At 43.9% G+C, this 19,404-nt stretch overlaps 1 protein-coding gene across 4 annotated transcripts in view; it reads right to left on the bottom strand.

The window, feature by feature from the left end:
* The window catches only part of raph1b (Ras association (RalGDS/AF-6) and pleckstrin homology domains 1b), a 42,482-nt gene that overhangs the window by 6,118 nt on the left and 16,960 nt on the right, over positions 1–19,404 (bottom strand). For 2 of the 4 annotated variants that reach the window (XM_039606895.1, XM_039606896.1), the window contains exons 3-14: positions 10,915–11,034; positions 10,504–10,609; positions 10,205–10,399; positions 8,674–9,098; positions 8,094–8,180; positions 7,581–7,655; positions 3,580–3,657; positions 1,672–1,831; positions 1,344–1,465; positions 950–1,015; positions 700–843; positions 18–128 (exon numbers count right to left, since the gene is read on the bottom strand). In XM_039606895.1, coding sequence (XP_039462829.1) covers positions 18–128; positions 700–843; positions 950–1,015; positions 1,344–1,465; positions 1,672–1,831; positions 3,580–3,657; positions 7,581–7,655; positions 8,094–8,180; positions 8,674–9,098; positions 10,205–10,399; positions 10,504–10,609; positions 10,915–11,034 — 1,689 coding nt within the window. The remainder of the gene's footprint in view (positions 1–17; positions 129–699; positions 844–949; positions 1,016–1,343; positions 1,466–1,671; positions 1,832–3,579; positions 3,658–7,580; positions 7,656–8,093; positions 8,181–8,673; positions 9,099–10,204; positions 10,400–10,503; positions 10,610–10,914; positions 11,035–19,404) is intronic. The other 2 variants (XM_039606897.1, XM_039606898.1) reach the window with 2 other exon arrangements.

The following is a 19,404-nucleotide window of genomic DNA, read 5'->3' as shown; positions in this document are numbered from 1 at the left end:
CAGCTACAGGGATTCACCTTCAAGGCCAGGCAGTAGTCAGTGGGAGCTTTGTATTTGCTGCGGTAGTCCTGCCCGTAATACACGTTAACATGGTCCAACTGCAGGAAGCACACGAGATCTCTGGATGCCTGTGGAGAAAGAGAGGCAGGGGACGGTGTCATGTACTGATGCGTGGTTGACCTAAAAGAGACCGCTGTTGGCTGCTGCTGCTGTTCTGTGTGAAGAAACTGAATTTTACCCACCACATTTGTGCTGTCATTGTATAGAAACTTCATGCTGTTTTAGTGCATGAGTAAAGCAGCTGCAGAATGGCTTGAAATAATTATGCAAAGTCCCTCATTAGTCTACGTTTTGTGTTTATATGCTATTAAAGGTCTAACTTACATCTAGAAGGCCCTATTCAGTACCAGAGCTGGGACTGAAATGTACTATGGGACTTATAAATGTCTCCATGGTGCCACTGTGAACTTACAGTGTTAAAATTTGAAAATTACTTGGGAGGATGGTGGTGTTAAAAAGGGAGCATGTGCACTCAAACGCCACGCACGCAACTGCTGTTCTTCAAAGTGATCAAAACCAAACAGGAAATGCCACAAATCTGGTGTGGATCTGCTTCTCATAACCCTAAATGCCACATTTCTGTTCCTAATCTTCATTTCTGTGTCCGAGTAGCGTGATTGTACACCAGCCGTCACTGACCTTGGCTTTGCCTTTGGGGACGTAGTAGATCCCCGAAGCCCTGAGGAGGAAGTAACGCTTCTTCCATGACTTTTTCCCATCTTCTTTGAGCCACAAGATGCCCTCGATCTCTGGCACAGACACTGAGCCACCGCAGAAACATTCCTGAAGGATTGCACAAAACCCCATTAAATAAGTCATCTAAGCAACGCTCCAGATTAACAGGAATGATACAAACGTCTGCGGTTTGCTTTATAAAACACCATCTTACCTCTAATAAAGCCTCTTTGTTCCTGTCGGCCATTTCTGATGTCTCCTTCCGCCCCAGCAAATAGTTCTGGAAGCAATTGAGTAAAACAGTGAAGTCATTGGAGGGATGGGAGGGGGAGAGAGTCTCACCTTATCTTATGTGTAAATAAATTATTCACTTTCACTTGCTTTGACCTACTTCTGACACTCCTACAAAAACACACACTCTGTTATTCACGCTCTGGCTCTATGCAGGCACTCAGCATGCATAAACAATGCTTCTGCGCGTATAACATACACAGTCGGCATTTGCACACCGAACGCAGAGCAGTTAAAAGAGGAGAGGACGTTATCTGGCCCTGGGTCTGTTGAACACGCCATCATACGCGTGTAGCTTTAAAGTAACGGGCGGTTACCTGAGGGTTCTTGAAGAGGGCATATTTCTCAATGCGCTCTATGAACATGAGCTTGTTGTGGCTGTCCCGGGTCCAGTTTAGCAGATTCTCCACCAGGTTCTCGTGGTCCTCAAAAATGCGCTCTGAGAAAAAGGAGGAGCGAGAACGGGTAATGAAGAACAGACGAGAACAGGTTTCTTTTGCTGACCTGGAACTGGGGCCGTGACTATTACATATTACTTTGTGTATTATGCTGCGAGAACCCCTGAACTTCAACCCTATGCTACAAGCGCAGCTTGAAGCAAAACCATAAACAATGTTTATTCAACTCAGGCGATTGCTCCCTTACCCATCTGCAGCTCAGTGATGGTTTCCACCAGAGACCAGTCAGGGCTGTAGCCACAGTGGGACTTATCCAGCAGGCTGTCTAGCACCTGCCTGACTGTCTGCCGCTCGTCCACCATCATGGTCTTTGAGCTCTCGTCGGACATGTGGACCCTGATCACCAGCTGAGGAAGGCCAAGAGGGAAACGTTAAAACATGACATCAACATGTAAGATTTATTGTCATGCATGCGTTAGATCGGGGGTGTCAAACATAAGTCTTGGGGGCCAGAATTAGCCCAGCAAATACTCCAATAAGGCCCACTGGACAGTTTTGGAAAATGTGGAGGGAACGCTATCCCTCAGCCTCCTAGTTGATGCTAAGAATTTGGAAGTCTTAGGTGATCTTCAGGAAATTTGACCTTTAACCTTCATGTCAAGGTCACTGGAATTCAAACTCTTCTGAGATTTTTAAATGGTAAACAGGCTGATTCCTATACGGCGCTCTTCTACTCTCCCGGAGCACTCAAAGCTCTTTATACAACATGCCTCATTCAATCACTCACACTACCATTCTTAAAAGCTTGTAAGTGCTTACTATCCAACATTCACACACATTCATACTCCAGTGGATACATCGGCTGGTATCTTGCCCAAGGATATTTGGCATGCAGAATGGAGCAGATAGGGATTAAACCGCCAACCTACTGATCAACCTCTAGGTCGAGGTCACTGAAATTCTAACTCGTACGAGATTTTTAGTATTTTTTTTGAGGGAAAGCTGAACATTTTCCAATTTGTAGCTTCAGTTCAGTGAAAGAATGACATCTTATCATGTGTTCATGAGGATCATTTTAAACATTTACTGGATCTCCATGTCCCACATATGGCCACTAAACATGACTACGAACATGGCTGTAGTTTGGGCATCTTTAAGCAACCAGAACACGAAAGCTTAAACTAATCTGAATACGACACACTCGCACACGTGCCAAATCCTGGATCACACAATCGCAGCCTCGATGTGTGAAACCAAATAAAGCCCCGGATTCCTTGACCCTCCTGCATGTCACCTCCAACTGCGACCCTGACGTCCAATTGCGCACCAGTACGGATGATTGAACTGAAGCGCAGACCAATGAGAATGCAGGAACAGCGATGAGCCTCAGACATGGGGGGAGTCTGACCTACATTTCTCACAGGAGAGCCCCCCTCCCACCACTCAGAGGGAAAAAAGTTAAATTAAATCTAACATCTAAATCCTTTAAGATCCATTTCTTATCCAGATGCACTCAAACTGCTTCCGTGAAATTCAAATCATTGCTGGCCGTGTAAAACGCCGACAACAGGGCACGAATAATTTAGCACATCAAAGCGCTCTCCTGTGTTAGCCGAGGTTTTTTTTTTTTCCTCGTGTCCTGTCTGTACCAGTACCCTTTATCTCGCCATACTCTAGCCCTGTTTGCTGTAACACTGTTGGGCTTCAACCATTCACTGCGTGCAAAAAAGGACACCATTCTGTTAAATGGCATTGGTCTCATTCACAGAGGCGGTTCATTCACCGGCCTGGGAAAAAAAAAGGCCTGTCTGTGTGAGGAGTCCCATATCGACCTCGCAGTGGAAGCAAACTGTCAGTACGGCAAAGCGCTCCTGTTGTTCAGCTGATACGCGGGATAAATAACATGTCTTATGTGGATCTGCGTTATTTTTCTGAAGCCCGTCTCCGCTTCCTTGCTCCCTCCTCCAGCAGACGCACACACATAATCAAACACTGCAATGACCTATTTTCTGCATGCTTCACCGCCTCGCTGTGAATGAAGTTCACAAAGAAATGCGGCGTGCACGAAATATGACAAGACGGCAATTATTAGAAGTCAGAAGGGCTTTATATCCCTGCACTTTCTAAGAGTCAGCGAGTTAAGAGGTGGTCCTACCTTTTTGACTTGTGCCTCCTTGATTTTCTCCAGGGCGACTCTGATCTTCTCCGCCTTCAGTTTGGCAGCTTGCTCCTCCTAGATGAACACACAGGAGCGTGTTAATACAGCACACACACACAAAAAAAAAGCCTTTTGATTTTATAGCCTCATCCTCGTCACACATCCGTCACTCCTTTGGCAGGAATAACACATGCAGCTATGCACAATTTCATGAAAAAAGCATCTGGAATGATGGCGCCTTGTGTCATGGGCAGAAATCTAAATTTCCCCCATGCTCCAGGCTGCTTACCTGCCCCCTCCAACAAGATGCCATCACCTCCATTCCTACAGGTTGTGTAAGCTTCCACGTGTGTTTTATTACCTGAGCGTGATTTTTCAATCAGACAAATAGACACAGTTATGTTAAAAGACGCCGTGGCGGCATTGGCTCCTCAAAAATAGTGCTCCGCTTGCCGTTTATGGTTTCATGCCGGATTCATGTGGAGCTGCGGCGGTTTCTTTTGATCATGCTATACAGCAGAAGGGGAGACAATAGAAGATCCCCAAAGGGCGAGAGGCTGCAGATGAATGTAGAATCAGCTCAGAGAGCATCCATGCAGCCAACTTAAAGATGTGAAACCCCCCCCCCAAAAAAACAAAAAAAATGCTCAAAATGGGAAATATGTGTCCGTAACTTGATTTTAAAATATGACAAAAGCAGTTTCTTCTATTCAAATGAACAAAAATCTGTTCGCCACCTTTCACACCAAGATTAAAAAACAAAAGTTATTCCAGCGTGATTCCCAGTCGATCAAAGTCAGCCTTGCATCCACATCTGCCGTCACCCAGAGATGACAGCGGTCGAGCTAGCTGAGACGGTGCTGAGCGAGGACTTTAGTGACGGCATGGGTTCACTGACACGCAGACATGTGTGGCCAAGACGAGCACAATTTGACTAAAACGCCAAGTGAGACAGTAGGGAGGAAAATGCCCCTCCCCCTTCCTGCTTCCTCCCCTCTCCATCACTCGTTTCCCTCTCTTTACAGCAGATGCAGGGGTTTGGGAGCGTACCCAATCGAGGGGAGCATAATCCCCACAAAAAACGGTACCGGGAGGAAGGGCCGCCCAACCAGCAAACTCCGTTTAAAGGACCCTGAACCCTTTAGCCAATCGGGACGAGGCGGGGGAAGACCATGACCGACTATGGCCCTGAAGCTAACTCACAGAGACAAGGACGGAGAGTGGGTGAATGAGAAGCTGAGGTGCTGAATATTTGAAGTCATGTGTATACACACACACACACGGGCATGTGTGTTCAAAGAGAGAGGGTGAGGGGTATTAACAAGTGCTCCCCAAGCCTCTTATCTCAAGAAGCCTCCGCCCGCTCCTTGACCCAGACTACCTTTTCCACATGACCGACTCTAGGGCACACACACATTAAATCTTTAAAACCAAGAGTGTGTTTGGCCAACACATAGTGGCAGGCTGTGTGTGTGTGTGTGTGTGTGTGTGTGTGTGTGTGTGTGTGTGTGTGTGTGTGTGTGTGTGTGAGACTGAGTAAGAGCAACAGTGATCAAGAGGTCACGCGAGTTGTACAGATTACAGTCGGGAGTCAATTTGAGTCCCACTGTGGGTTCAGCCCCAGAAATGTCAGCGTGGACAACCTGCCCCCCCCCCCACGGCGCTCCTCGCTCTCTCATCTATTATTCCCTCTCTACACGACACCTACTCCCTGCTTTTTATTAGACATTAGACCGACTCCACAGGCGTTTTCCCTTCCACTTTCACACTGAGCCACACCACAGCCAATTTAAAAAAAAAGAAAAGAAGCTCTTCTGCCTAGTCTGTAAAAAAAAAAAAAAGAAGAAAAAAAAGAAAAAATCTTGGCAGCCACTTCCTTTGATGTCTTTCCACTCTCTCCCGCCTCGCTTGTTCCCAAGCATCCCGCGCTCATTCAGTATTCTGATTCGCGAGCGAGGAGAGGGAGAAAACTTGTGAGTCCAGGCGATCGCGGCTCGCCTTCTTCTGTTCTCTGGTGGAAAGTGTAACACTAACACATAAACCCCCTCACAGCCTGTAAAGCAGCAGGCTATCACTCCTCTCCCCTTTAAAAAAAACCCCCATAATATACAGCTGAGTGCTCTGTTTACAGCAACAGGCACCAACGTTTTGAACCACTGAATCAATCCAAAAGATTTGGTGACTATGTCCGTGTAGCATCTCAGTCATCCTGGTATTCTAAGGAGCTTGGAAAGAAAAGCGACCAGTGGATGTCCCTAGTGGGACATAGAAGAGCCACCTCAGCTGTACATCTGCATCTAAAGGACAAAGGTCACTCTTTCAAGGATGCCAATGTCCACATTTTGGACAGAGAAGACAGATGGAAGAGGAGCGAAAGAAGCCATCTATGTCCAATGTGAACGACCATCCTCAAACAGAGGGGGTGGCTTACAGCACCAACTGTCTAACACCTAAAATCCAGACGCCTTAACGCCCACTCATATCTTGCGTCAGTTGATCGCAACAATTCACATGATAGGGTAAGGCAAGGTCTCACATCGGTTCCACCCAAAACCTCTGCTGATAATAACCGTTTTTCTCACCTTAGCTCATGTGACGATGCACATGATCAGTAGTGCTAGGGTTTTAAATACCTGGGATTCTCCACCATTTGGTCTTAGAACTGAAGAAGCATCTTGGGTGAGAGGTAAAACATCATCAAGAAACTTAAAGAAGTCCAGTCACTTTTCTTTCCCAGCTTCTTAGATAAGGTGACTGCAATTCTTATATCCAGCTCTAAAACTTGAGGGCAGATGAGTTGACAGTGTCGCTGCCGGCACCCATTATATTCAAATAATAAAGGACATCACTGAAAGGGATCACAATTTACTGCCAACAGCCACTAATGGAGATGTCTGTGTGGAAAAATGCACTGTAAACTTTCAGCTTCTAAAGACGCACACTGTAACATTCTCTTCTAGTTGATCAGCATTGTAGAATTTAAGGATTCAATATCCAACCATCTTGGAATCAGCTGGTTTGTACTGGCTTGCTATGCATTGTGTATTAAAAGGTGGGATAACTCACAAGCAATGAGCTCCAAACTACAAATATGCACACATATGCTCAGCATAAACTCTGCAAAGAAGCCAAAGGCAGCGGCCAAAGCATCTACTGTGAGGTTAAAAGAGGTGATGGGAGCGTCAGACACGACTTGGATTATAGAGACATTTGAATAACAAAACTAAGCTGGAGTACAACTTAGATTTGTTTTTTCAGTTAAACACAAATTCCACTTTTGGCTGGCACGTAGGGTTATTATCTTAGCTATGGGTGAATCAAGTAATGGTTTAGTCTCTATAATGCGAGAAACTCATTGTGAGCAAGCTCCATCTGCTGAAGACTGTGACATGTGACCAAAACCCACAGAGAAATCTATCAAGTAGACTTTGTTCACATTTGTTTTGCCTCTTGTGTAACTAGTTTTTCTAAAGCACAGATGAACCTTTCAAAATAAGAGAAAGGCAACAAATCATGCCATTTAAAGCCCTGCAAGCACATACTGGTTTGTGTTTCAGACTTCTAAACAACTCAAAATATTAAAAGTAATGATTTAATACTGCTTAATAACTGCTAATACATTAATAAATTTTCCCACTGTAAGCTTTTATTGCTCAGAAAAGACAGAATGCAAATCAAAAGCCAGCAACATGAAGTTAGAAAGAAGGATCGAACAAAATGAAGGCCCACAGACAGAACAGCACATGTGGAAGCATGTTTGAAAAAATGAATCTGTTTATGTGAAAGTAAAGCACGAGGAGAAATCCATTCTGAAATATTCGCCAGATATATGATCCATGATTATTAGATTTTTACTCTGCAAACCTCTGTTCTATAATCACTCTCAGCATGGACTTTTCCACAAAGACGAGCAGAGCAGAAGACAAGAGCAATGCACACAGACACAAACACGAATGCACAGGAGAGGAATGAAAGCAAAAAGTGTATGAGGAAGTCACCTTGGTCAGGAGGTGAGAAGGCTTTCCAGCTATGCTTTTCAGAATGAGCGAGGTTTCTTGGTCCAGATAGGAGTGCTTGGGTGGAGGAGAAGACGGGGGGGAGGATAAGAGCAGAAGAAGAGACAAAATATAGAGAAGTCAGTGCCAGGTGATTCTGTGAGGCTTATTAATCACAGGTGTTTTGATCTGTTTTTGTACAGAGAAGCGTGGAAGCGAGAGAAGGTTTCATTAATGCGCATGGCAGCGATGGTTGTCATTAGATACAGCTGTTGGAAAAGAGGCAATGATTATGAGAGAGAAAAGCGTGAATACATGGTATATTCTCTGAAACCTAGACTCCACAGCTACGCTATCACAGCACACACACATCAGCTCAACTGTTAAAACTCTGTTGCACCTAACGTCCATTACACTTGAAACGATTAACTGTGCACGCTAACTGGAGAAATTGCTCAATCATTCTCACCCCCCCCCCCACACACACACACACACACACACACATCATGCACTTACGGTGGCCCGATCCACTTCACCCTCTCGCGAGGTGAAGTCAAGCTGCCGTCTGGCCGACTTACTGTTGACTCGTCGTAGCGTGACATGCTGGAAAAGTCGGGTGGGTGCAGGCAGGTGGGGTGTGTGCGTGTGTGAAGACAGAGGCCGTGGATATAAGAAAGGATGCAAACACAGACAGTGTAAACACATGCAGGCGAAAACAGGGGGGACATGCGAGAGACTGTCATGGCCGTCCGACCACGGCAATGCTTTTGTTAGTGAACAATAGGTAGGTGTTGACATTGTAATCCAAGTCGCACTTGAGATTGCAATGCATTCACCGACAGCATCAAATGCACAACACAGAGGCTGCATTGTGCATTTGCTTTGGATAGACTTCAGGCATGCAGTTCCTTCCAATCAGTACGTGTGTATAAACATGCTTGGCTTCATTAAGGTCTATGCTTAGTACTTTCTCACTTCTCCTGACTTACAAACTGAACTGACCGCAGTCCTTGTGTACATTACACTTACCGTCACATCTGGAAAGACTCATTTAATCCATCTGATACGTCTATGTGTGTTTCAGTGTGGCTCGTACCTCTGTATTGGTTTGGTTTTGTCCTTGTGAGGTTGGGCTGCCCTGTCTCTCCACCTCTCCTCCTGTCACTTTATCCGTATCCAGGGAGTCCATGCTCGAAGCTGAGGCACATGCTGAGTTCACACTTGACCGCTGAGATGGTGCGTCCTGCTCGGTGACGGCACCGACCGAACCAGTCCTCCGATGCTGCCCTCCGCCGCCGGACGATCCGGACGAGGGCCGCCGGATGGTGCTGGAGGAAAATGAGGACGAGGAGGAGGAAGAGGAGGACGTCTGACGTGCTGCTTCATCCATGCTCAGGGAGGCCTTCTCTAGCTGAGAGGTGATGTCATCGAGGGAGATGTTGGAGGCCGCGGGGCGAGCAGTGGCGCTGCCACCTCGTACCGTGTTGGCCGGTGATGCTCGAGTACTGCTGCTCGCACTTCCTGTTGGGGCGGGTTTCAATTTGACAGTGAAATTAATATTTGATTGAATTAAATATTGACACAAGAATAAAGATCACAACAAAACTGACTGTTTTCTATAAAGCTTCACCTTTTCTCTCTCTGTTATAACTTTGCAGGTGTTTGTTTCTCTCAACCCGTTTTACACTTTTGTTTCATCCCACAAAGACTTCCTTCTTTTTGATGCACAGCAGTGTTTCCCAACCACAGGGGGTATATTTGTGCTGCAGCTAGGGGGGACATGGAAAGATTACCTATGGTATCAATTTCAAAATCCTAAACATGATCAAAATGTGAAAAAATGGTTGATACAGGTAGCCTAAAATGTGGATAAGTAATTGAACTTGTTTGCTAAATGCAGTATGTACATGGAATACAAATATAGCTGCTAAGAGCATGAATAAAAAGCTGGAAACCAGTAGTGTAGAGCAGGGGTGTCAATATAAGGCCAGGGGAACAGAATTCCCCTCCCAAAGACTCCAATCTGGCCCGCTCGATGGCTTTTGAAGATTTCAGACTTTAGTTTTACAGCTTATACTGGCCTACTTTTTCTTACATTAAGATATTTCAGGGATTTTAAATGTGTAGTTAAAGAAAGGGGAGTTCCACAGGTCTAGCCCACCTAAGATCAAAGTGGGCTGCATTGTATATATTCCTCCTGATTGCTATTTATTCCTGCTGTCTTACTATTTATATTGTATTCCTGCACAGTTGGTGTGGAGAACCCATAATATGATTGTACATGGACAATGACAATGAAGGGTTATTCTTATATTCTATATGGCCCACCCACTGTGTAAAATGTGGCTAGCAGGTAAGCTGAATGTGATGGTTAAATAACAGATGAAGTAGACTGAAAACATTCCCGATCAAGTTTAAAATGAGGTTAAATGAAGATGAGGTGGAAGTGATGGCTCGAGTGTAGGCTGGGAGCCACTGCTGTACAACAAACTCAGACATCATGCCTTAGAATTGACTACTATCTGAAAGGATACCAAATGATAACAGTCTCACTTCTTCACAATGATTATCAAACTGTTTAGGAACTGCACTTTTTGTTTTGAAAGCCCATAATTCAGCAGGACTACCTCCGCTGCTTCCTCCTCCACTGGTGCCTGTGTGCTTAGTGCTAGCACTGCGCCCTCCAGCTGCCCTCTGCTGGCCTTTGCTCTGGCTGCGAGAAGTTGAGTTTGGTTTGGAAATGGTATTCAGCTCCTGCTCGATGGAGCACAGGTCAGCCATCAGGGCATCCAGGTCCACTGTGTCGCCTTGGTTCAACGCCTCTGCAAGGAGCAAAGCAAGAGTTATTGCCAAAGAGAGGGTTATACTAATAAGTGCATCTCTGTTCTGTTGTTATACTGATGGGGACTCTGAAGTGAGGCCTTACCATTTATGTTATACATTGAGAAGCGGTAGGAAAAGTTGGCCATGTTCGTCTCCTGCCTGAGAGGAGGTTTCTGCAGTGGTTTCTGCGGCCTGCCATCATCCAGACTCTGCAATGTGCACACACACACACGAAAAAGATGCACATTTGCAAAACACACATTCCCACTCTGACACTACAGTCAAAGCGCATCGTAACAACCACGTCTGCCTGCCAGACTCTTCAGTTACCCACAGACCTGCACAAATACAATGTGGTGGTGGTGGGAGTGGAGTTGCTAGGATACAGTAAAGGGAGACAGGATTAGCAGTGTTAAGGTTGCTATGGATACAGCCCCATCCTTTCTCGGTGCTCTGTCTACGTCTGTGTAACAAACCACCCTCTTAGTGTGTGTGAGTGTATTTGTGTTTTAACCTGTGTGAGCTTGTCCAGCTCTCCCAGCCAGGCTCCAAACATCTTGTCCAGGTCCTGGTCCTCCTTGTCACTGTCTTCCTCTGCTCCATGGTCCAACTCATCATCAGATACCTGCTCCATCTACACACACACACACACACACACACACACACAAAAATGCAAAAGAAACAGAAAGGAAAAAAATAAGACATAGACAATTTCACATGATTACAAGTCACACCCACATAGCAGGGATGATCTAAATGAGGAAAGAGGGAAAAAACAAAAAACAAAACGCAAAAACAACTTAATCTCATGCCAACCTCACTGCCTGTTACCATGACAACCGTTCACAGACCCCTAGCGGGCACCCTGTGCTGTGCGATCACCCTGTGGTGTCTTGTGTGCTGTGCATCACTGACACGCCCAGCACCTCTACTACCAGTTCAAGAGCCAACACAAAGGGAGAAGCAGAGCATCTTCCTCATGTCTGTGGAAAAAAAAACTCTTTTCTTTGGAGACCCACAGATCACTGTTGAATTAAGATATTAATCAGACCACACGGAGCAATAGCATGTGCTATTAAAGGCCGGAGGATAATAGGATGGAAAGCATATCTGGCTGGTGAGAATGCCCAGCAGTTTTTAGTCAAAGGTGATGGCAGAGCTCCCTCTAGTGGGTTAAATGGAAAGTGGTGCAACACCAGCATGCATCTGTTTGCCAGGCCGACTCGAGTCTCACAGCTCATATATCTAACAATTAAACAGAATCAGAATAAAATCAGGAGGAAATCTGAAGCTCTAGAGTCAAAGCTGAAATGTCCTTAATACAAGTTCCAAAAGCCAGCTAACCCAATCCTTTTCATACACACAAGGACGCCACAGTAGTCAAAACACTGAATGAATGATATAAAGGAGGCAAACACAACAGAAAATGGCTCCAACTGACAACGCAAAACAATCTGCAGCCTTGATGTGTGCCTACATTCATCCTCATTTCTTTCTTATTCTAATGCGATGGTCTCCGGTCCATGTGAAAAAAATATCTTCACCCAAATGCCGATGTGCACCGAGGAAGAACTAATCTGGTGATAGACCTGTAAAGTGGAAGCAAAGTACAGTTGAGCACAGGGAGGGTCATGGCTCTGATACCAGGTCAGATGCCAGAGGAAGTGCCGAGTGCAGAAACACATTTTCTTACTGCACACTTTCAGCTCGGCACACACAAAGAAAAATATTACACCACTGTATATTCAACACTGGATATTAAACAAACTAAAGCAGAACGCTCAACCTGTTTTTCCCTTGGTGTGCACCCCTGTCTTGGTATAGTCCGGAGCCCCCAAAACAGGCCAGTCAGATGGAATATTCCAGAGTAATCCCATTGATGTTTTCAGAGGATGTCATTCCATGTTATCCCAGCTATGTGGTGTCAGTCACTAGAGGGGACTGTACCAAACTGGGATTAACCCCGCTGATGACCCCTGTTCTTTTGATCTAGCAAAACGTCTGCTTGTATGTGTGAGTATTTTTGTGCCATTGCCTTTATGGCTAAAATGAACACCTGATGATCTGAAAGCTATGCTTTGTTGTGAGAATGTGATGAAGGTCGGTAGCAAACCAGATAAAAGATGAAAAGCTAAGCAGCTATGGGGTGCTTATTTCAGACAAATTCCAGCATGCTTACTACTAGAAATCACTGTATGTGGTGCATGTAGAAAACGTACCCCAAAGCTGGTGCTACAAGCTTGTATTACAGACCAAAGCTGTCACTGCAGAGTGTTTATTATACTGTTGATGATGGATAGCTTCCTTCTTCTGGCACTCATTAAAACACATGAGAAACATGAACTTGTCATCTTGTGGAGGAAAGAATGGAGTCTATGAGTATGTAAACAAAAACAACCCAGTGTGTATGTGTGCGCTTAAAATTACATCCATGCACTCATGAACGTGTGTGGCAGTCAGAACAGGAAATAGCCAGGATGTGCAAAATTCCTAATTTCCCCCATGGCTTGTTTCTTGGCAGGAAGCTCCAGCTGTCGTCCAGCTTATCCATACCACTTATAGTGGCGGTAGTGGGGGTGGCACTTGTAGGAATGGGGGGGAAGAAACTTGAGGTGTTGAAAGTGAGATCCAGACATCACCACCCTTATACCCACACATGTTACATGGTAACACAATTTGAATCGTTTGTCTCCTTGGCTACCATGAAATGTGGCTCCATATGGGACCCCTTAGGTCACAGCCATGATTTGTAAAATCAGGTGAGTATCTCAAGCTATGGCATCAAGACGAGCGCGAGAGGAAATGACTAAAAATCAAATGAGCCTGCACTGTCATTATTCCATATGTAAATACACATACAGGAAATGAGTCGCACTGCAGGACACTTAACAGCTGTGTGTAAACGGCCTGGAGTCCTTTATAAGAGTCTCTCCCACACACACGCACACACACAGATTTGTGGTCAGGTCTACAAACAAGTACAAATATATATAGATATGCTGTAGGTGTGTATTCAGTCCAGATGCAGAAAGAGTAAAAATAGAGCAAAAATGATGCAGAGCCGAAAACAAAGAGCACTTTGGAAATAGCTGCTGTCATTCTAATGGAATCACGGCCTTAACAGCAGATGCTGCTGCAGGTTTAAGTGAATTACCACCTGAGGCCCTGCTTTTAAGCTTATGGAGCATGACCTGAGAGAGACACGGGGATAGGAGGTAGTGTTTGTGTATATATGTGTGTGTATGCAGTCTGCAAATGCACTCCTACAGGCATCATCGCAAACTAAACACCAGCCGTGGCCTTTTCCCTGCTGATGCTGCATGGTCCCGTCTGTTTTGTCTGAGCATGACCGCCATTCATCTGTCTCCTGTGACTGCTGGGCAGCTCAGAGGTCTGGGGTGAAAGAATAAAGGTCAAAGGCCTTTTCCCATGGAGTCTCCTTCTGGAGTCTCTTTTTTGTTTTTTTTGTTTTCATGTAAACTCGCAGTAGCTGCTCATCTCTTTATGCAGGGTGTTTTCTAAGAACAAAAATCTCAAACTGTTAAAGAAAGCGCAGTAAGCATCCGGTGCTGAGGAGGTTGCGTATGTGGGAGGAGGAGGAAGAGAAAGACGTGTCTATCTTTAGACCAAGTCATCCAGATCAGAGCGTATCGAGAGGATTAGAAAGGGAGCAATATGAAGACTCGATGTTAAACTGTTGTTTAATTATTGTGTCTCGAATAAGTTTCCGTACATACAACTCTTAATAAAACATCCTTGTATGCAACTGATTAACTGGGACTTTTTATTAATCCAACTGGCTGCAGATGTGTCAAGTCTACCCTCACCGCAATACAGAAAATAGGGTGACAATTCAGAAAGAGTAGCTCTCTCTTAAGGTGAGAAAACAAAGCTGGACTGGCTAAAACGTGAACTTGCTGATCTCTTGTTTTTAAGTCACGTTGACTGGAGTGACTAATGCTGCCCAAGGCCTGTTTTCACACCAAATATGACATGTCAGGCTTCAAACAAGCCTTTGGCTAGGTGACAGAGGCATGTTTTGTTACTAAAAGTTAAGGGATCCAATATTAAACCCTGTAGGGAAGCACAAATATGCAGGAATAGCTGCAGTCTGTCCTGGGTCTTTACTCTCTTAATATTCAGATGAGAATTTACAACATAAAGAACAAGAGTTATTTTGTGAAAGTTATGAATTCATATGATCTCAAAGTACGAGAGAAGGGGAAAACAAGTGCCGACTGTAATGCACCGACAGCTTCAGCAGCACCTGTTCTGCCTGCAGTCGACATTCAAATGATCAACTACTCTCAATATTTGAGTTACAAATAAATCCTTTCATATTTCCATCGCACAGGAAGTCAGAGGGCTGGGAGGTGGAAAATGACTCGAGCTGTGTAAACATTGTTGTGACCAGATACTCCACTGACTGCATGTTTCCCCAAGTACTTCTAAATATGCTATTTTTGGACAAAAAACTCCACCAAGCCTCAACTGTATGTGTGCTGAAATGTTGCAGTGAGGAGTGTAGGGGTCATCTCCACCTCGGAAAACTTCCAAAGCCACCTATTCCTCACAGCTATTTTTCTCTGCTCTCAAAGGATCTTTGCAAAAATAACTTAACGTCAGTGTCTGACACCTCTCATCTAAAAATATTCTCAACACATTATATCACCATTTCAAAATACGTTAAAATGAGAAACATGAGGCAATAAAACCAGAAACAGCGTGGCAATACCAAACTCTGAATTTCTGCGATGCCCACACTGTTGTGGTTCTTGGCTCTAAATGGAGAGTGGGAATTCTTGAGAGTTTAATGGGACACAAAATGCTCATGCCGATAAAGGTCTCTGAGGGCAGATGCACACAAAGCTGAAACAGAGGAAGCAGGCAAAGCATCTACAACACCCATAGACAGGAATAGCGCCAAACACAGTCGGTCATCAGGACTGGGAATATTAATGCATGTCCCAGTGCTGTAAATGCTGCTGATTACCTCTGGGGAATGTAGTGTTTGGAAAAAAAGTGAGGGAATCTAGAGGGAAAAACAAACAAACAAACAAAAAACCCAAAACCATGTGATTGTGCATCTGTGAAAGGCCATTTTTAAATCCACCTTATTTACAATGATATGGATTGGGTAATGTCTTAGAAATGGAAGGATACCACATCAGTTAATGGAAATTAAAATTATTAACCTACAAAGGGCTGAATTCAGAGACATCCTAAAAATCAAACTGAAAAAATATGGCCCAAGCAGGCCATATGTGGACCTGCTAATTTTGATATTGTATGGCAAATACCAATTGGGCCCCATGGTGCCAGGCAGTGAGCACAGGGCCCATAAGAGAAAGTCAGGCCCTCAGACCGCCCTGCTACTAATTGTTTGGTCAGACACATTCACACCAGCATCCTGCTGGAGGTCATTTTGTAGCTCTTGCAGTGCTCATCCTGTTCCTCCTTGCACTAAGCAGGGGCTGATCTAGAGAAATTTTCTTAGGGTGGCAAAGAAATCAAATGGGGTGGCAAAATCAAAGCCTTTTTTTTTCAAACACATATGCAGGTGGTTACATATGGTTAAAATAATTCAAATGCCGTAAGTATACACGTTTTTCATATGAATATAGTCTATAACTTAATTATTGTCTGTAGCCCACATAATTACATACTTTAGTTACATAAAGCATGTGAGTTTTGATTTTATGTACTGTATAGCCTGTATAATAAATAAATATGGAGCCCAATAAGTATAAAATCCAGAAAGCTACACAACATGGGGCGGTTCATTTACAAACACACGTCTAACTTAAGTTTCACACTGTTTTTTGTTAGAAAACAATCACATTGTTACAGCTTAAATTACACGAAATGTCAGAAATCTGCACTGTCATGAACAAAAATTTAAACCTAACTTTTCATGATTTGTTGGATTAACCCACTGAGGTCTGAAATACAACCGGCAATTTTTGACTCCTTTTGAGTTTACGTTTGTATTTCACCCTCAAATTGTTTCATTTTATTTTTCCCCCTTGCCTTGTTTGGTATCATTCTTTACAGCTCAACTGAATTTAGGTTTTTTTTCACTGACATACTGCATTAGTGTTACTGATCTGAAATCACACAAAGAACTTCAAATCCTAGTAGTACTTTTTTACTGTAAAAAAACCCACAGACATGTTGAGTAAATTTTTATAACTTGAAATGCAAATATAAATTGTACTTTTGTAAATATATACAACTATTTATCTAAAAATACAGCCAATACACCTTTTTTCATTTTGTACAACCATTTAAAAATATTACTAAAACTAAAATGAGAGAACAATCAGGTGTCGCAATAAGATGCCCCACAAATTATGTGTCACAGTAAAAAATAAGTTTGTCCACCAAAAGACAGAGGAGAACAGCACAGGGATAAACCTGCAGGCCTGACAACAGCAGGTGTATCACTCCGCTGGTTTTCTACTTAGTGACAGTGTTTACATTGCAAATGTGCTTTTGTGACATTCATTAGTGCCCTCACTGACACACAAAACAAAACGACTACACAAGACAACACAACACACTAAGTATACACTCCACACTAAACGTCACAAATCCCCCACATCTAAAAACTCTCTCTCACTCGTTACTGGTCACTCACAAAACTCTCCCCTCTTCCTAAACAACCAAATCCCACGTGTTGACTTTTTTTTTTTTTTTTTTTTAAATTGGCCGACATGGTACATTTTTTCCACCGATAGGAAAGCGGTGGCTTTTTTTTTTTTTTTTTCTTTCTTTACCGTTTTCGCGCTGTCCTTAGAAAACACTTAAAACACACACACAAACGTGACGACAGTATTTAGAAAAAAGCGTGGCTTATATATATTATAATAACTCTGGATTTACTGGCCTGTAATTAAAATTTAAATACTTTGAAGTCCGAACTTTCAATGTGTGCTGAAATAGAAACTCAGTGTGGCTGCAGCTTGTTGCTATGTCAGCTTAACATAGTCATGTGATTTGGAGGTGCAGCGTGTCCGTGGACCACGGAGGGTTAATAATACTCACCTTCCTTCAATTTCCAGAGTGTAACATCCACCCACCTGTGTAAAATCCGAAATTCCCATGGTGTTGTTCAAAATGTGCTCTGGCACAATCATAGGCATTGCTTGTTACTGAAAACAAGAAAAAAGCCGATCCTGCCATGGGCTGAACCATTTGTTAATGGTGGAGGGGGGGAACACTATGCAGTATATTCAGTTTTAGCATTTATATTCAGTGTTCACTGTAGCTGGCCTCAAAGTGTTAATGCTATCTTATTTTAATAAACAACACTGTCATATGCAAAACTAGGGTGGCACTTGGGGTGGCAAGGGATCATTTTAGGGTGGCACTTGCCACCCCATTCCACTCTTCTAGATCCGCCCCTGGCACTAAGGAGCAGACAGCGGTCCTGATGATCGGTTAAGGGTCTTCTACGGCCCTGTCAGGCTCTCCTAAAGTAAATGCCTGTCTCCTGGAATCTCTGTCTCCTGTGCTGGGAGAGACTGCAAGCCTTCAGGCAATGGCACAAATTGATGCACCATCCTGGAGGAGTTGGCCTACCTGTACAGCCTCTGTAGGGTCCAGGTATCGCCTCATGCTACCTGTAGTGGCACTGACCGTAGCCAAATGTAAAGCTAGTGAAAAAACAGTCAGAAAAGATGAAGGGGGAAAAATGTCAGTGACCTCCACCTGTAAAACCATTCCTGTTTTAGGGGTTGTGCCATTGTTGTCCCTTTAGTGCACCTGCTGTTAGTTTCATTAACACCAAAGCAGCTGAAACGGAGGAGCAAATCCTCTCTGCTACTTAACTGACCAGATCAATGTCCCACAAGTTTGACTTGATGCTGCACTCTGATAAAAAAAAAAAAGTTCCTTTTTTTGAGCAATGTATTTATAAAATAAGTGCTGTATATTCTAGCACTGTAGTGTATAAAAACATGCAAATCTATAAACACAAAAACAGCCTCATGCAGGTTTTCTGGTGATCGCCTTCCTTGTTAAAAACCCAGCAGTTGTAAGGCCTGTCTGTTCCGTGTAATACAGCTCATTTGAAAACTCTTGGTACTTACAAAGGGAAACTACACGTTAAGTGAATGTTTCTGAACATCACCCACTCCTTTAAAATAAACAACAGCTTTAATGCACTAAAGTCGGTGACCTCAAATGCATTCATCTCTGATCTTCTCACCCTCATCTCTTCTTTTTCTCATGTCAGACCATCATCTGGTGCAAGCTGCACTTCTAGCCTGTCAGACTATGATTCACCTTTCACACATGCATGTGTTTGTGTCATCACAGTAAAAACACCACACTGAAAAGCCAAGTGTCAAAATATAATGACATCCTGTAGCCGTTTGAAGGCAATAGGCGCTTTCGAGCGCGTCTTGTAATCTTGTTTGTGGCTTGACAGTCAAAATAAGGTCTTCTGTCAAAGAACAAAGCCTGGAGCAGACAAATGCTTGGTTTCACTACCTTTAAGATATAAAAAAATAGATACGATCTCTTTGTAAATGTGCGACCGCGTGTCATTTCCAGGCTTGCATTTGCCGTGCAGATGGTGATTATTTGCTCATTTCCACTCCCATCCCGGCTTTCTGTCCCTGCCTTGCCTTTTTTTCCCCCCGGTCCCCTCCCTTTATATACAAAGTCACACCAGGAGACAAGAAATGAAAGCCAGAAGCTGCCATCCCTACGTCAACATGTGGGCATTATGCAAGTAAAAAGAAGGAAAAGAGGAAACTTCTAAGTGCCAGTAAAAGAACTCTTTGAACAAGGGAGTGGTTGGACCAAAAGTCCAACTAGGTGTGGCTGGTTTGTCAGCCTTGGCTGACCTGTAGTAGCCTGTGATGTCTGACTCAGAAAACGACATAACACACTGTGCTTGTTTGCCCATGATGAATGGGAAAATTTAGGGTGGCTGCAGCCCTAAAGGTTAATGAAGAAAGCTTGTGACAAGATGATTACAGGTTTAATTTAAGAG

This window comes from Oreochromis aureus, linkage group 23, assembly GCF_013358895.1.
Source record: "Oreochromis aureus strain Israel breed Guangdong linkage group 23, ZZ_aureus, whole genome shotgun sequence".
Lineage (NCBI taxonomy): Eukaryota > Metazoa > Chordata > Actinopteri > Cichliformes > Cichlidae > Oreochromis > Oreochromis aureus.
The sequence above is the reverse complement of the archived record's forward strand: the minus strand, read 5'-3'. Positions and strand labels throughout refer to the sequence as shown.